The sequence below is a fragment of the Amblyraja radiata genome, chromosome 23 (genome assembly GCF_010909765.2).
Source record: "Amblyraja radiata isolate CabotCenter1 chromosome 23, sAmbRad1.1.pri, whole genome shotgun sequence".
Lineage (NCBI taxonomy): Eukaryota > Metazoa > Chordata > Chondrichthyes > Rajiformes > Rajidae > Amblyraja > Amblyraja radiata.
In genome coordinates, this window is record NC_045978.1 from 37,744,652 (window position 1) to 37,763,404 (window position 18,753).

Below are 18,753 nucleotides of genomic sequence, written 5' to 3' on the forward strand. Positions count from 1 at the left end.
TTAATCTCTGCATCAACTTTAACACTCATTGCAAATCTTGATGAGGTGTGACTTGGGTTTATTGAATGACAAACTTTGACCATTTCGTAAGATCGTAAGATCATAAGTAATAGGAGCAGAATTAGGCCATTCGGCCCATCGTCTACTCTGCCATTCAATCTTGGCTGATCTATCACTCCCTCCTAATCCTATTCTCCTTCTTTCTCCCCATAACCTCGGATACCGTATAAATCAAGAATCTATCTCTCTCTGCCTTAAATATATCCATTGACTTGGCCTCCACAGCCTGCTGTGGCAACAAACTCCACAGATTCACCACCCTCTGACTAAAGAAATTCCTCCTTCTCTCCTTCCTAATAGAACGTCCTTTAATTCTGAAGCTATGACCTCTCGTCCGAGACTCTCCCACTAGTGGAAGCATCCTCTCCATATCCACTCTATCCAAGCCTTTCACTATTCGATTTCAATGAGGTCCCCCCTCATTCTTCTAAACTCTAGTGAGCACAGGCCCAGTGCTGATAAATGCTCATCATGGGATGATTGTTGTACAACTCCTCTGGACCCTCCCCAGAGCCAGCACATTCTTCCTCGGATTTGGGGCCCAAAATTGCTCACAATATTCCTAATGCGGCCTGATCAGCACCTTGTAGAGTCTCAACATTACATCCTTTGGTGATGTTTTCCATTCAGCTCTGCAATGTTTTCTCTTGGAAAGCCACTCTGCTTGGGATAGTTGCTATCCCAATAAAGATACCAATTTGATAACTGATCAACTCACTGCTATTGGCAATTTTTCTCTGCTGACTACTTCTGTCCCGACAATTATTTTCATCTCTGATGCTATTCAAGCGCCAATGATTATAATATCGCAATGGTTTGACAGAGTTGCTTGAGTGTGTACCCGTCGATAATTCTCATTTTCAGCTGAAGATCAGGACAACACACATTTTGCAGTGTTGTCTCAGATGTGTACAAGTTTAATCAATGATTTATTTTGCTTCTTACCTTGTATGCATTGTCTCACTAACCACATCTTGCTGTGGAGAAAAACATGTAGCTAGTGCAGCTTTTGGCACCTTGGAGACTTTAGTTGTAGGTGAAAATGTTTGATAAATATCCTGCAATATCTTCATCAGCTTGATATAATAGTAATGATTCTTTCTCCTCAATTCTATCATCAATGATTTCAAATTCTTTTAACCTGCTAGATCTCCTTTAGCAATGGACAGGACCAAGAATGACTCGAGATGAATGATGAATGCCACAAGATCAGGTAAAAACATGTAAATCCATGTTCTTTGAGAATGTGGTGTGCACTGAATGCACAGGGCATTATTGCTTATTTACAAGTTCACAAGCTAATTCTACAGTGAGTAGAATTAGGCCATTCGGCCCATCTACTCCGTCATTCAATCATGGCTGATCTCTGCCTCCTAATCCCAATTTCCTGCCTTTCCCCCATAACCCTTGACACCCGATCTAATCAAGAATTTGTCTATCTCTGCCTTAAAATATAGCCACTGACTTGGTCTCCACAGCCCTCTGTGGCAATGTGTTCTGACTAAAGAAGTTCCTCCTAACTTCCTTTCTAAAAGAGTGCCCTTTAATTCTGAGGCTATGACCTCTGGTCCTAGACTCTCCCACCAGCGGAAACATCCTTTCCACATCCACTCTATCTATGCCTTTCATAGAACAGTACAGTATGGGGTGGGCCCACCGGCCCACAATGCTTGTGCCGACCATCATGCCAAGTTAAACTGATCTCATCAGCCCGTACATGAACCATTTCCCTCAATTCCCTGCACTTCCTTGAGCCTGTCCAAAAGTCTCTTGACACCACTATCATATCTGCCTCCACCACCACCCCTGGCAGTGCATTCTAAACCCCCACGACTGTATGTGTGAAAAGCTTGGCCCACACATCTCCTTTAAACTTTCCCCCTCTCACCTTATAGATATGCCCTCTATTGATGTACATTTTCACCCTGGGAGAAATGTTCTGACTGTATATTCTATCTATGCCTCTCATAATTGTTTATACTTCTATAATGTCTCCCCTCAACCTGAGAAAATAATCTGTCTATCCAACTCATTCCTGTAGCTGAGATATTCTATTCCAAGCATCTTTCTGGCAAACCTCCTTTGCACCCTCTCCAAAGCCTCCACATCATTCCTGTAATGGGTTAAGTAGAAATGCACACAATACTTCAAATGTAGTCTAACCAAAGTCCTATAGACTGGCATTGTGACATCCTGACTCTTATATACAATGCTCCTAGCAATGAAGGCAAGCATACAATATGCCTTCCATACCATCGCATCTACTTGTGCTGCCACCTTCACTGAACGATGAACTTGGACTCCATGATCCCTCTGCACATCAATGCTGTTAAGGGTCTTGCCATTAACTGTATACGCTCCCCTTACATTCAACCTCCCAAAGTGCAACACCTCACACCTTCATTCATGGCTGATCTTTGCCCCCTAATCCCATCTTCACCTCCATTTTCTGCAGATGAGCTATATCCCATTGTATCTACAGACAGCATTCCTCAATCACTGCAACTCCTCCAATTTTGGTATTATCAGCAATTTTACTAACCAACCCATCTGCGTACAAAGTCGTGCTGGCTATCCCTAATTAGCCCATCCTCTTCCAAATGGGAGTAAATCATATCTCAAAAATTTCTCGCCAATATTCTCCCTCCCACTGCAGTCGAAGGAATAAAGCCCTAACCTGCTCAACCTCTCCCTTTAGCTCAGGCCCTCGAGTCCTGACAACATCCTCGTAAATATAATTGCGATGAGGTGACAAAATAATTATCAAAATCTCGTCGAACGCTTGGTTTGGGACAGGTTTGGTGAGCCATTCACTTACATATCAGTGAAAGATCCAGTGATTGCTTGACCTCGTTAGCAGTGATGGAAACTACTGCGGGATTCTGAGCTAAGATTAAATATTGAGACAGCATTTAAAGGATGGTGTCTAATCATGAGCCTAGTTCCTGGATTCCATAACTCAGGACTGCATTCAGCACAATGGACTAATGAGTTCAATATTAATGTTTGTGACTGATTATCACTTTTAATCCTGGATTTTAGTCAGGTAAATTGACAGCTATACATTATAATCCAGAAATTTATGTTTGCTTTTACAGTATATCTGCATTTACACAGCACCTTCGTTCAACATCACAGCGAACAGCAAGCCCATCTACTACTGTCAGCATTCATCATCAACAGACACCTCAATGGCACTGATTTCTGATTTTGTTAGATTAAAAGTACTAATAGGAATATGGTCATGCTGATGGCTCTTAATTGATGGAAAATCTGTGAAGGTACATTTACTTGTTTATGATCCTTTCACTGAGAGCAAACTCACTGCTCCCTGAAGAGTAATGTTCTTGCCTTGCACTGAATCTATAAACCTGGGGACTCACAGGAACAATCCTCAGTTTGTGAGATTATTGATCTCAACCAAGATGGGTCCAACGTTATTGCAGTGTTCAAAGCAAAACCAATTTTTTAAACATTTTTACTGCCATTGATCACATACATTGAGCATTATTGGAAAATGTGGAAGTACGGGGAACAGAATTATGCCATGCAGTTCAGTTGCAATCACTCTTGTCACCAGAGTAACAGTCAATTAGACGAAGCAGGGCATTGTAGCAAGCACCAGAGCATCCCTAAGAAAGAGCAGGGGGAGACTAATCACCTTCTCAATCCTATTGTGTTATTCAATAAGATCATGGCTGGCGAGACCCCAGCTTCAGATACACATTCTCGCTAATCCTTTTTTTCCCTCCTAATAAACCCCAAATTAATCCTGCACAGCCATGCATACAAAATAAGAAACATGTTTTCATACAAAGCAGCAGAATTCAGAATTTACAGATGGAGGAGGAATTGTGGTCAAGTTCAGAAAGATTTAATATTTTTCTCGTTGCAGTCAGGAAGAGTCAGTCAGGAAGAGATTGTAGGTTAATTGGCTTGGTATAAATGACAAAAAAATCGTCCCTAGTGTAGGGTAGTGCTGATGTGCGGGGACCGCTGGTCGTTGCAGATTCGATGGGCCGAAGGACTTGGTTACGCACTGTATCTCTAAACTAAACTAAACTAAACTAAACTAATCAGCCTTGGCTCTCCAAAGGCAGATTAAAGACGAGCAACCTCACAGAAATCTGCGGTAAGGTAGCAAGTGCTGACTATAGCTTTTCAGAAAACATTTGATAACTAATTAAATGCAAAGGCACATGGCAAGGCAGCAAAAGGCCGATGAGGAGGTGGAAAGAGAAGGGGAGAACTAAACAGAGATTCCTCAGACTGGTGTTCAAGAAGGAACTGCAGATGCTGGAAAATCGAAGGTAGACAAAAGTGCTGGAGAAACTCAGCGGGTACGGCAGCATCTATGGAGCGAAGGAAATAGTAAAAGTTTCGGGCCGAAACCCTTCTTCAGACTGATGCAGGGTGGGTGGGGGGGAAGATGAAAGGAAGAGGAGGAGCCCGTGGGCTGAGGGAGGGGGGGGGGGGAGAAGAAAGGAAGAGCAGGAGCCCAAGGGCTGAGAGAGAGTTGAGAAGAGGAGGAGACAGCATGGGCTACCGGCAATTGGAGAAGTCAATGTTCAAGCCGCTGGGGTGCAGACTGCCCAAGCAGAATATAAGGTGCTGCTTCTCCAATTTCCGGTGGTGCTCACTCTGGCCATGAAGGAGGCCCAGGATAGAAATGTCCGATTCGCCGAACACCTCCGCTCGGTCCGCTTCAACCAACCTGATCTCCCTGTGGCTCAGCCCTTCAACTCCCCCTCCCATTCCGAATCTGACCTTTCTGTCCTGAGCCTCCTCCATGGCCAGAGTGAGCACCACCGGAAATTGGAGGAGCAGCACCTCATATTCCGCTTGGGCAGTCTGCACCCTAGTGGCTTGAACATTGACTTTTCCAATTTCCGGCAGCCCTTGCTGTTCATTGTCACGTGTACTGAGGTACAGTGCAAAGCTTTTACTGTGTGCTATCCAGTCAGCAGAAAGACAATGCATGATTACAATCGATTACAATGGTGTGTATAGATACATGATAAGGGAATAATATTTAGTGCAAAGTAAAGCAAGTGAAGTTCGATCAAGGATGGTCTAAGGGTCACCAAAGAGGTAGATAGTAGTTCAAGAAGTAAGAGAACAGTTTAAGTACAGTGGGAAATTGTATTGAGCACTGGAAAGACATTGGCCAGAAAATGTAAGAACTTAAATACAAGAGAGTATAGCCAAATCAACTTCCCTTGATGGGAAACACAAATTCTGGAGTAACTCAGCGGGACAGACAGCATCCCTGGAGAGAAGGAACGGGTGACGTTTCGGGTCAAGACCCTTCTTCAGACTGATGTTTTCCCTTGATGGGTATACTACAACATTAACTTACTGAATAGTCCAATTTCAGCAGTGTGCATTGTGAATAATTCCATGTGACCTAGATTATCACAATAGGCGTTTGAGTTTTTTAGTGTAAATGATATGTGAAGTGAAGCTATATTTTGTGCGAAGAAGTAGGATTATTAGAGGTGCAGATATGGTGTTATGTGAACAAGGTTCATGAAATGTGGAGTTAATCGACTGCTTCAAATCAGGATTCACTGTGTGGCTAGAAATATAGTGTGTAGTGTTCGCAGTAATGGGGTTTTCAGCTTGTTTGTTTGTGGTTTTGGAAGCATCTATAAAGATGCAGGATGTATAGAGATGTCAGATTCATGAAATTGAATATCAAAGTGTATTAGAGTTTCAAATAATTGTGTGTTCAGGGAATGGGCTCAAATCAAGATTACAAATGAGTGCATGGTGTGATTATAAGTGTAGCTTGAAACCCAACAATATGAGCATTGAATTCTCAAATTAAAGTAATATCCCCCTATCCCACCCCCACCACGTTGCACACACAGTTTCCCCATCCCCCACATCAACCTGCTCTTCTCTCCTCCTTTCATCCCTCATCCCCGAGCTCCCGATTTCCCTGTAATTCCCCCCTTTTACCTCCACCCTTCCAATCATATATTTCCCTGCGGCTTTACATTTCACCACTACTCCTTTTCAGACACTTTTTTGTCTCCTTCTCTACTTCTAGCCATTGTCGCCAGTATTTTCACCCCCCACCCCACACTCACCTGTATCTATCATTTCCAGGCTTTTGTATAGGAAGGAACTGCAGATGCTGGTTTAAACCGAAGGTAGATGCAAAATGCTGGAGTAACTCAGTGGGTCAGACAGCATCTCAGGAGAAAAGGAATAGGTGACATTTTGGGTTGAGACCCTTCTTCACACCTGAATGCTTTTCGAGGTCACACCTCATTTCCAGCATTCTGCCCCCTACTCTAATCATTCTGAAGTTGGGTCCAGAACTGTAATGTTGTCTGTCCATTCCCTCCACAGACGCTGCCTTACCTGTTGAGTATCTCTAAGGTCATAGGATTAGAATTAAGCCATTCGGCCCATCAAGTCTACTCCGTCATTCAATCATGGCTGATCTATCTCTCCTAACCCCATTCTCCTGCCTCCTCACCATAACGTCTGACACCTGTACTAATCAAGAATATATCTATCTATCTCTAGCATTCATTGTTTGCTGCATATTGCAAAGGAAAAGTGATAGACTACTCTCAAAATGCAAGTGAACTGTTACTTCTTGTTCCTACAGCTATATTCCATACTCACACTTTCAAATTAATCCCAATCTTACAATGTGTTTACTTTTCGAGACAAGCCATGTGCGGTAATATATACAATGTGGTTTTGGTATAGAATATTGTTAAGCAGTGTAAAGGTAATTTTGTGCTCATAATAATTGTTTTAATGCTGTAGCAGAAATAGACTGATTACAAAGCCTTTCCAAAGCATTTTTTGACAGAGCAAGGCTTCGCTCTATTTCGTTCAATGGATGGGAGGGAAATTTTCAAGTGAGAGGAGAAAACTGAGAATATTTTTCAAGGTGGCACAGTGGCACAGCATAAGAGTTGCTGCCTTACAGTGCCAGAGACCCGGGTTCGATCCTGACTATGGGTGCTGTCCGTACGGAGTTTGTACCTTCTCCCACTGACAGCCTGGGTTTTCTCCGGGTGCTCCGGTTTCCCAAAGGTGTGCAGGTTTGCAGGCTAATTGACCTCTGTAAATTGTCCCTATTGTGTGCGATAGTGTTAGTGTAACCTAGAAACATAGAAACATAGAAAATAGGTGCAGGAGTAGGCCATTTGGCCCTTCGAGCCTGCACCGTCATTCAATATGATCATGGCTGATTATCCAACTCAGTATCCTGTACCTGCTTTCTCTCCATACCCCCTGATCCCTTTAGCCGATCACTGGTCGGCGCGGACACGGTGGGCCGCAGGGCCTGTTTTTCCCTAAACTAAGCTAAAGTGAGAGAAGGCGCGAACCCAGAACATTCATGGGGAATTTATCCCTGCTACAGGGTTTGCATCCTTTCACCTCTGCGGAGAGAAACAATGCCTTACTCTGGTTGAATCGTGGAGGGTTATCATTGATGTCTGTGATGGTGATGGTCACTGTGGTAGATCCTGACAGTCCACCCAGCTGCCCTGCCATGTCCTTGGCCTGGATCACCAACACATAGTGATCCTTCTTCTCGCGGTCCAGGTTCGCCACCGCAGTTCGGATTATTCCTGAACAAAGCAAAGAGAAAGAACAAAAGGATAAATCGCTGCTTGGCAACATCTTCATTCCTCCACTAATAAGAATCTCTCGCACAACAGAGCAGCAGCAGAGTTTGAAAGATATGCAAAAACGTAACAATGATAAAGGAACCAGCCCATTGTTACCTGCTGGACTGTTTCCTTTGTCATCGTTACTTTTCATTCATTTGTTCTATACCTCTCTACATCATTGTTTATATCTCTCGTTTCCATTTTCCCTGACTCTCAGTCTGAAGAAGGGTCTCGTCCCAAAACGTCACCCATTCCTTCTCTCCAGAGATGCTGCCTGTCCTCCTGAGTTACTCCAGTTTTTTGAGTCTATCCGGTTTAAACCAGCATCTACAGTTCCTTCCTGCACAGCAGCAAATGTTGATGCTCCAAGCAATGTATCATTATGCCTTCATTACCATTTAGTTGTGACATAATGCTGGGTCGAATCACATTAATTCCTCGATTGTGCTATAAAAAGGCGCCATAGCAGGCACAAAATCTATCTAACATGTTCAGCAGAATATACTTCAGAAACTACTGGAGCAAAATCAAAGAGGTATGAGATCTCGGAGGAGGAGGCCTCATGTGGAGGAGATTCAAATTGGGAGAAATCTGCTTTGTTCATTTGCCAAAACGGAGCAGAATGCTATTGAAAACATTGTCAAAACATGGCTCGCTGATACAGTAATCAGTAAGTGTCTGTGGTGTGAGTGTAATGGTCCTAGCCTGCTTCAGTAGATTTGCCCTCAGGAAAACTGTGGCAATAAAGAATGCAAACCTCCAACATTATGCTATCTGCATAGATTTGCCATGTTACCGAAGTAGCCGTGCAGGATTTCTAAACTCTTAGACTTTGCAAACTTCAAAGGAAGAACTAATTAAATACAACATAATGCAGCTCTTGAAACACCATTTTACAAAACATGAAAGAACTTAAGGAAATAGTTGCGGGCGGCACGGTGGCGTAGTGGTAGAGCTACTGCCTTTATAGCTCCAGAGACCAAGGTTCCTTCCTGACTATGGATGCTGTCTGTATGGTGTTTGTACGTTCTCCCCGTAATCTGCGTGGGTTGTCTCTTGGGATCTCCAGTTTCCTCCCACACTCCAAAGACATACAGGTTTGCAAGCTAATTGGCTTGGTGTAATTATAAATTGTCCCTAGTGTGTGTGGGGTAGTGTTAGTGTGCGGAGTTCACTGGTCGGCGCGAGCTCGGTAGGTCGAAGGACCTGTTTCCGTGCTGTATCTCTAAAGTAAATAGGAGACATAGTTGGCCACCTGGTCCCTCAAGCCTGCCCCACCATCCTAGTACCTTGTACCATGTACCTTGTACCTTCCGAAGAGTCCAATAGTCTATACTGGAAGTTGGACAATTTTATAATGGACAATTTTTTCACATTTACCAAGCCAATTAACCTATAAACCTGTACGTCTTTGGAGTATGGGAGGAAACGAAAGATCTCGGAGAAAACCCATGCGGGTCACAGGGAGAACGTACAAACTCCGTACAGACAGCGCCCGTAGTTGGGATCGAACCCGGGTCTGCGGTGCTGTATTTTGCTGTAATGCGGCAACTCTACCGCTTCGCCATCGTGTCCAACGTGATTCATTCAGAGAGGAGCATAGGAAAATTATAAATAATCCAACTAAAAACTTCAGCTGGTTAAATGACTACATACTATTCTAAATTAAAGGAAAAGTTGGCCAATTCCGCTCAAGCTGTACCTGCATTACTGGAAACACCAATCTCATGTTCATTTATTTGCCAATCATTTTTTTTAACCACATTTTAATATTTTTCAAGGTGTAAATTACCCAGCCTAACCCCAGTAACAATAAGCATTAACACTCTGCTTGTCATAAATGTAAGTTTCTTTAAATTTTCTACTATTTTTAATGCGTCCACTAATCAAGGACTACAGTTTAATTTTGCAGTGAAAATTTTATTCCCGCCGGGGGAATGTACATATATTGAAAATAATTATTTCTTTTAAAAAAAGTTTCCATTGCTTAACTACCATCTTATCTTTTAATATAATTTTCCAAAACACCTCTGAAAACCTGCTGCAATAATTAGCTTTCTTTAATTTAGTTTTGGACTGAATCAGATCACACGCAAACCTAATATAAAACTCTATCATATTATCACTCGTCCCCAAGGAATTCATGACTAATTATCTCTACTTCATTTTACAGCCAAACTAAATGAGTTTGTTCCATAGTTGTTTCTTCGGTGGATTATTCAAGAGACCTGCCATGAATGCTTTTGTGGATCATTTTTTGTCCAAAGTACTTTTGGTTAAATTGGATCAGTCTGTTTATAAAGATTAAAGACCCCCAGGACAACTGTGTTACTCTGACTACATCCTCTTCTCTGTTAGAGTAACTCCGTCCAATATTATAGTTACTGGGGTGGAGACAATGAACCATTTCTACCCATTACTCTTTCTTAATTCTTAGCTCCATCCCTACTGATACTAACAGGGTGTGAATCAGAGCTACCTCACCTTTTTTTCATCTTCCCATGTATTATTAAAAGTGCATGCACCATGGTTTAGTTTAGTTTAGTTTAGTTTGGTTTAGAGATACAGCAAGGAAACAGGCCCTTTGGCCCACCGAGTCCCCACACAAGTGACTGTGGTGTGAGTGTAATGGTCCTAGCCTGCTCCAGTAGCTATGCCCTCAGGAAAACTGTGGCAATAAAGATTGCAAACCTCCAACATTATGCTATCTGCATAGATTTGCCATATTAAGGAAGTAGCCGTGCAGGATTTCTAAACTCTTGGTCTTTGCAAATTTCAAAAGAAGAACTCATTAAATACAACATAATGAAGCTCTTGAAACAACATTTTACAAACTTATGGAAATAGTTGCGGGTCAGCGAGCCCCACACAATAACACTATCCTACACTCACAAGGGACATTTTACATTCATACCATGCCTATTAACCAACAAACCTGCACATCTTTGGAGTGTGGGAGGAAACCAAAGATCTCGGAGAAAATCCAAGCAGGTCACGTGGAAAACGAACCAACTCTGTACAAACACCAGTAGTCAGGATTGAACTCGGGTCTCTGGCATTTTAGGGCAGCAACTCTACCGCTGCGCCACAGTGCCGCCCAATATATGCACCATGGTATGCCTCAATATTCCCAAAATGTGTCACCTTGAGATCATAACTGTGTTATAGCTACAGATCTTACCCATTTATCCTCATGCTCTATTTGTGTCATGAACTCATTTATTCTTTACGAGCACATTATAACTTTGTGCATTCAGATGTAGCACCTATAATTTTAACTTTACACCATGTTTCCCTGGTGACCTTTGTTATTAGTGTTCTATTACTATTATTAAATGCTCTGCCATCTCTGACACAATCTGCTGGATTTTAGATAATCACTACTCTCTTTTTACAGCATGGAATTTTCTTTTCAGAATTTATAAAATCCACCCTAGCAATACTCTCCAGCATTTTACAGTCCACCCCCTCCCTCTATATTAGCACACAGATAAGTCCAATAATGTTATCAGTTGGTAGTGTTAAAAATTGTGTATTGAGGTTTTATTCTAGAGATAATGTGAAAACACACACCTCCAGATTCAGGGACATTTTCTTCCCAGCTGTTATGAGGCAACTGAATCATCCTACCACAACTAGAGAGCAGTCCTGAACTACTATTTACCTCACTGGTAACGCTCTGACTATCCTTGACCGGACCTTGCTGGCTTTACCTTGCACTGAACGTTATTCCCTTTTCATGTATCTGTACATTGTACAATGGTTCAATTGTCATCGTGTATTGTTTTTCAGCTGACTGGATAGCACACAACAAAAGCTTTTCACTGTGCCCCGGTGCACATGACACTAAAAGGTAACTGTTGTCCGTAATCCCTTCCTGCTGAAGATACAGAAGCTTGAAAGCACACACCACCAGATGCAGGAACAACTTCTTCCCCTCTTCTATTTGGCTCGATCCTTCCATAAACTAGGGTATTAAGGGCCTGTCCCACGAGCATGCGACTGCATGCGGCAAGCGCGACCAAACCGGAAGCAGGGGCCGCGTGGGGTTCGTGCGGAGGTCGAGTGATCCCCGTACAGGGCCGGTCCCACCAGCATGCGACTGCATGCGGCAAGCGCGACCAAACCAGAAGCGGGGGCCGCGCGGAGGTCGAGTGAGTGACGTGAAGTTCGAGCGAAGTCCGCGGGAAGTTTGCGAGTGACGTACGGCATCAAGACGCTACGTACGGCGTCAAGATGCAGCGTATGCCCATCGAGGCGGTGCGTACGGCCTCAATGCGGCTGCGCGCCAGCAGACCAGATTCAGATTCAGATTCAGATTCAGATTCAACTTTAATTGTCATTGTCCGTGTACAGTACAGAGACAACGAAATGCAGACCGTTGCAGCGCGGAATTTTTGAACACTGTCAGTTTGCCGGAGCCCGCGCGATGTCGGGACCAGCTCCGCACAACTCCATACGGCTCCAGCGATCGAAGTGGGACCGGCCCCGCGAGGCCGTACGGCTCAAGCTTGCCGCATGCAGTCGCATGCTCGTGGGACAGGCCCTTAACTGTCCTACTCACCTCCTTCCTCTTCATTATGTCCAATGGACTTTGTATATGGAACTGATGCGCTGCAATGCTGAGAATTATATTTTGAACTATGTTACCCTTTGCTCTGTATATTGTACATGAATTTGACTAGATTGTATTTATGTATGGTATACCTGATCTGTTTGGATAGTATGCAAAGCGATGCTTTTCACTGTACCTCGGTACAAATGACAATAATGAACCTGAACATAAAATCTTTTTCCCATGGTGGAAATATAAAATGCTGCAGGGGATAGAGTTAAGATGAGGGGGGGTAGGTTTAAGTATTTACTGGGCACGTTTTGTATTTTGTGACAGTAAACTGAAGAGTGCAGACATTTAAAGTGATATATTAATGTGCCTCAGTGGAAAGCATGTTCAGTAAGGCATTTAAGGAAGGCATATCTATTCCTTCAGGTACACAATCCCATGAAACCAGGTTGAAAAACAGTAGGGCCAGATCCCAGTTCAATATTTTGTCCCCCCAGACACCATCACTGAACACTGTAATTTTGGGAGTTTGTCATGTGTCGAAATTAGCTTCTGCAATTGCAACTTTGCAGCAGCAGCCAAGTTCCTACCCGTACTTGATTGACTCTGATGTCTCTCGGGACATTGTGAATAGGGCTGAGCTTTTTGAGAATATTGTGTGGGCTAGAGCTAGAGTGGATGTCACAGCTTAAGGATAAGGGGGAAATCCTTTAAAACCGAGATGAGAAGAACTTTTTTCACACAGAGAGTGGTGAATCTCTGGAACTCTCTGCCACAGAGGGCGGTCGAGGCCAGTTCATTGGCTATATTTAAGAGGGAGTTAGATGTGGCCCTTGTGGCTAAGGGGATCAGAGGGTATGGAGAGAAGGCAGGTACGGGATACTGAGTTGGATGATCAGCCATGATCATATTGAATGGCGGTGCAGGCTCGAAGGGCCGAATGGCCTACTCCTGCACCTAATTTCTATGTTTCTATGTTTCTATGTGGAGAGGATGTTTCCACTAGTGGGAAAGTCTAGGACAAGACGTCATAGCCTCAGAATTAAAGGATGTTCCTTTAAGAAGGAGATGAGGTAGAATTTCCTTAGTCAGAGGATGGTAAATCTGTGGAATTCTTTGCCACAGAAGGCTGTGGAGGCCGTCAATGGATATTTTTAAGGTAGAGATAGATAGGTTCATGATTAATACCGGTGTCAGTGGTTATGGGGAGAAGGCAGGAGAATGGGGTTAGGAGGGAGAGATAGATCAGCCACGATTGAATGCTCCTATCACTTATGACCTTACTGGGTTAAGGTAGGGATGATACAGTGCATTCAGAAAGTATTCAGACTGCTTCACTTTTTGTTATGTTACAGCCTTATTCTAAAATGGATCAAATTCGGTTTTTTTTTATCATCTATACACAATACCCCATAATAAAAAAGTGAAAACAGGTGTTTAGAAATTTTTGCAAAGTAATAAAAAATAAATAACATTTACATAAGTATTCAGACCCTTTACTCAGTACTTTGATGGGGCACCTTTGGCAGCGATTACAGCCTCAAGTCTTCTTGGGTATGACACTACAAACATGGCAAACCTGTATTTGGGTCATTTCTCCCATTCTTCTGTGCAGATCCTCTCAAAATCTGTCAGGTTGGATGCGGAGCGTCAACGCACAGCTATTTTCATGTCCCTCCAGAAATATTAGATCGGGTTCAAGTCCGGGTTCTGGCTGAGCCATTCAAGGACATTCACTGACTTGTCACGAAGCCACCCCTGAATTGTCTTGGCTTATGGCCGTTGTCCTGTTGGAAGGTGAACCTCTGCCCCAGTCCCTCGATCCTGACTAGTCTCCCAGTTCTTGCCACTGAAAAACATTCCCACAGCATGATGCTGCCACCACCATGCTTCGCCATAGGTGTGGTATTGGCCAGGTGATGAGCGGTGCCTGGTTTCCTCCAGACGTGACACTTGGCATTCGGGTCAAAGAGTTCAATCTTGGTTTCATCAGACCAGAGAATCTTGTTTGGGTGCCTTTTGGCAAACTCCAAGTGGGCTGTCATGTGCCTTTTACTGAGGAGTGGCTTCCGTCTGGCCACTCTACCATAAAGGCCTGATTGGTGGAGTGCTGCAGATATAGTTGTCCTTCTGGAAGTTTCTCCCATCTCCACAGAGGAACTCTGGAGCTCTGTCAGAGTGACCATCGGGTTCTTGGTCACTTCCCTGGCCAAGGCCCTTCTCCACCGATTGTTCAGTTTGTCCGGGCGGCCAGCTCTATGAAGAGTCCTGGTAGTTCGAAAGTTCTTCCATTTAAGAATGATGCACCGAAGCTCAATTTTGAGTGCATTGCAAAGGGTCTGAATACTTATGTACCCGAAATGTCACCCATTCCTTCTCTACAGAGATGCTGCCTTTCCCGCTGAGTTACTCCAGCATTTTGTTTCTATCTTCAGGCTGTTGTTTTAATGGTTATTTGCTTTGATAAACATCAAATGGTTATTTGCTTTGATAAACTGTTTAAAACTCTATTCCTATAGATAATGATGTCAGGACATTGGAATCTGTCTGATTTGATTGAAGTCCGTTCATTAGAAGCGGTCCCTCTATTCCCAGTGCAATATGAAACGAACCTTGCATCCCCACTAATTTTGGGCTGTCCATTAAATGCTTCCGTCTGTACAGCCACTGCTTGCAATTGTCTGATGCTGTCCTAATTGGAGAGGTCTGGTTTGAAATTTCAAGTCATAAGGTCTTAAGTGGTAGAAACAGAATTAGGCCACTGCACCCATCTTCCTCCCAACGTTTGTTTTGGAAATATTGAAGTACCAAGGAACCTGAAGTTACCGTACACAAATTACTGAAAGCAAATAAACAAATGGACAAAATGGCAAATGGGATGCTGGCCTTCACAACAAGATAATTTGATTCCGTTATCATGTATCTATACACCATAAATGGATCGATTATAATCATGTATTGTCTGTCTGCTGACTGGTTAGCACGCAATAAAAGCTTTTCGCTGTACCTCGGTACACGTGACAATAAACGAAACTGAATTAAACTGAGTGCAGCAGCAAGGGTTTCTCACAACAATTACACAGGGCCATGGTAATAAAGCCCCTGTCCCACTTAGGAAACCTGGACGGAAACCTCTGGAGACCTTGCGCCCCACCCAAGGTTTCCGTGAGGTTCCTGGATGTTCCGGTCACTCTCCATGAGTCACCAGGGGTTTTGGTCACTTGCCTGGAAAGCCTCGACCGAAGCGTGAGCTGCATCTACTGATCAAAGATCCTACAGGATCTTTGCTGCCGACCGCACACACACACACACACACACACACACACACACACACACACACACACACACACACACACACACATATTGCAAAGGTGGGGGCCAGGAACAGCGGAGGAGCGCTGTCTGCCCGATGAAAAATAAGGTAGACGGCTGTCACAGAGCACGGTAAGTCCTTTAGAGAGCCCTGGTAGTTCGAAAGTTCTTCCATTTAAGAATGATGCACCGAATGATGCGGGAGGGGGGGGAAGGGAGAGAAGGGGAAAGAAGGGGAGAGAGAAGGGGAGAGAAGGGGGAGATAAGGGGAGAGAAGGGGGGGGGGGAGAAGGAGTGGAGTGGACAGTTTTATGTTTAATAAAGTTATGCCCCTGTCCCACTTAGGAAACCTGAACGGAAACCTCTGGAGACTTTGTGCCCCACCCAAGGTTTCCGTGCAGTTCCCGGTGGTTCCGATCACTCTCCCTAATGGTGGAAAGTGGTTTCCGCATAGTCGATGCATCTTCTATGATCCTGCGATGATTTCAAAAAAACAACAAAACCGGCCTCGACTAAAAATAGGTTGCCATTTGGTCGAAGCCAGTGGAGTGGGGTCGCTATTTACTTACAGGCAACCTTGCTATCTCCTTCGCTGATTGGCCATTTTGATTGGCTCATTGGAGTTTTCAGCAAAGATCCTATAGGATCTTTGGTTTTCAGGACATAGAAGATCCACCAGAATGTAAAATGCCCGCTAACTTTATTAAACTTCTTAAAACTGTCTCCACTCCTTCTCCCCCTCCCCCTTCTCTCTCCTCTTCTCTCTCCCCTTCTCTCTCCCCTTCTCTCTTCTCTTCTTTCCCCTTCTCTCCCTACCTCCCGCGCTCTCTAAAGGACTTACCGTGCTCTGTGACAGCCGTCTACCTTATTTTTCATCGGACAGACAGCGCTCCTCCGCTGTTCCTGGCCCCCACCTTTGCAATGTGTGTGTGTGTGTGTGTGTGTGTGTGTGTGTGTGTGTGTGTGTGTGTGTGTGTGTGTGTGTGTGTGTGTGTGTGTGTGTGTGTGTGTGTGTGTGTGTGCGGTCGGCAGCAAAGATCCTGTAGGATCTTTGATCAGTAGATGCAGCTCACGCTTCGGTCGAGGCTTTCCAGATAAGTGACCAAAACCTCTGGTGACTCATGGAGAGTGACCGGAACCTCCGGGAACCTCACGGAAACCTTGGATGGGGCGCAAGGTCCCCAGAGGTTTCCGTCCAGGTTTCCTAAGTGGGACAGGGGCTTTAGACCACAGATGGAGGATTCTATGCAGTTCTGGTCTCTTTACATGTGAAAGAGAATGCAGCGAAGATTCACCTAACTCATTCCTGGGATTGCCGGACTATCAACAAAGAGAGATTGGGTTGTCTACACCTGTATCTTTCAGACATTAGAAGGACAGTGGATCTCATTGAAATGTATAACATTCTGACAGCACATGACAGGCTGGATGCAGGGACAATATTTCTTCCAGATAAACAATTCTGGAGTTAAGGGGTCAAATTCCTGGGATACTGGGTAAGACTGAAAACTGAGATGGGGAGACATATCCTCACTAAGAGTGCCAAGAACCTATGGAAATCTCTACCACAGAGAGTCGAGGAGGACAAGTTACTGAATATATTTTGGAAAGAAATAGTGATCAGCCATGTGTACGAAGGAATTGCAGATGCTGGTTTAAACCAAAGATAGACACAAAAAGCTGGAGTAACTCAGCGGGTCAGACAGCATCTATGGAGAAATGGAATAGGTGACGTTTCGGATCGAGACTCTTCTTCAGTCATGATTGATATTGAATAGGTGAGCAGGCTCAATGGACTGTGCTTCCAATTTTCTATATTTCTATGAGAGACCCATTCTGCCCTTGCATCCATTTCTACTGATGCTATCTATCAGTGCTTGGTCCGTAGCCTTCTGATAATACAACGACCATGTTTCAATTTACTATCAGAAACAGCAATTATCTAGCAATTGTGTTATGACTGATTGTGGGAACTTCCTTTGCAAAAGCTACCACTGCATCTCGCTTGGGCAGCTTACAACCCAGCGGTATGAACATTGATTTCCCTAACTTCAAGTAACCCTTGCATTCCCTCTTCTCTCCACCCCTCCCCCACCCAAATTGGTTCACTCGCTTCAAAGTTGTCTTGTTGAGTCTCGTTGTCTGTAACTCGTTATCACCTTGGCCACAGCTAACAATGGCCTATTTTCTTGATCATCATTACTTTGTTGGGGGGCTCATGTTGCCGACCTCCCTGTGGTGAGCCCTGTCAACTGACCTCAGTCAGGGGAACACCAACAAACAGAGACAGCAGCAGCGCCGCAGCTTGGAGCCAACCCGGGAGCATGCGCCCTTTTTAGGGCGGGCACCTACGGATGTCGAGGCGGATGGCATCACCCTGCAGCAGACTTCTGCTGCCTCAAACAAAAGAAGAAGAAGATTGCTTTTTGACATATCTTTCATTCATTTGTTCTTTATCACCCCGCATCACTGTCTACATCTCTCTTTCCCCTTCCCCTGACTCTCAGTCTGAAGAAGGATCTCGACCCGTAACTTCACCGATTCCTTCTCTCCAAAGATACTGTCTGACCTGCTGAGTTACTTCAGCTTTCTGTGTCTAACTGCATTTTAAAATGGTTGTAGTTTCAGGATGAACTCAGTATCATCCGATTCCCTCTTGCTGTATGGAATCGTCCGACTTTTATTATTTGTAAGCATTCAAATTGTGATCCGTAACAAATATATTAATGTCCTCATCAAAAGTCTGTAGTTACGGTTCACAGTTCTAACACTCTACGATAGCTGGCCAATGCATTAATTGAATGCGCAAATGGGGATTTTACAAAGGGGCTTAGATTGTGTTGTTGGACCTGCTACAAATCCGGTATTAGATTTTGCTTGAGTGCATGGATTTTATGTATGTTCATCTGCCAGGGACATGGCAGCAGATGTGAGCAGCGGGGAAATTATTCCGCATTATTTTTAGCAGATTTATAGAGCTGCTGCAGGATTTGTATGGAATGAGGCAAGATTATAAATCCTGTGGTGAATACATAGAAAGCAGGGGGGATTTGGCTTGTGAGGCCCACCCTCTATTATGCTGCTATATATTCGATGATCAGATAACCCCACATCAATGCCCAGAGCTGCAGTGAAACAAAACATCATGTTTAACTCACATAGACACAAAAT

General features: G+C 44.0%; 1 protein-coding gene across 1 annotated transcript in view; it reads right to left on the reverse strand.

The window, feature by feature from the left end:
- The window catches only part of LOC116986490 (cadherin-22-like), a 523,346-nt gene extending 506,820 nt beyond the window's left edge, over nucleotides 1–16,526 (reverse strand). Inside the window, exons 1-2 of the mRNA XM_033042073.1 lie at nucleotides 16,424–16,526; nucleotides 7,497–7,664 (exon numbers count right to left, since the gene is read on the reverse strand). Of these exons, the coding sequence (XP_032897964.1) occupies nucleotides 7,497–7,587 (91 nt within the window). The 5' untranslated portion in view covers nucleotides 7,588–7,664; nucleotides 16,424–16,526. The remainder of the gene's footprint in view (nucleotides 1–7,496; nucleotides 7,665–16,423) is intronic.
- Between the last annotated feature and the right edge of the window lie 2,227 nt (nucleotides 16,527–18,753).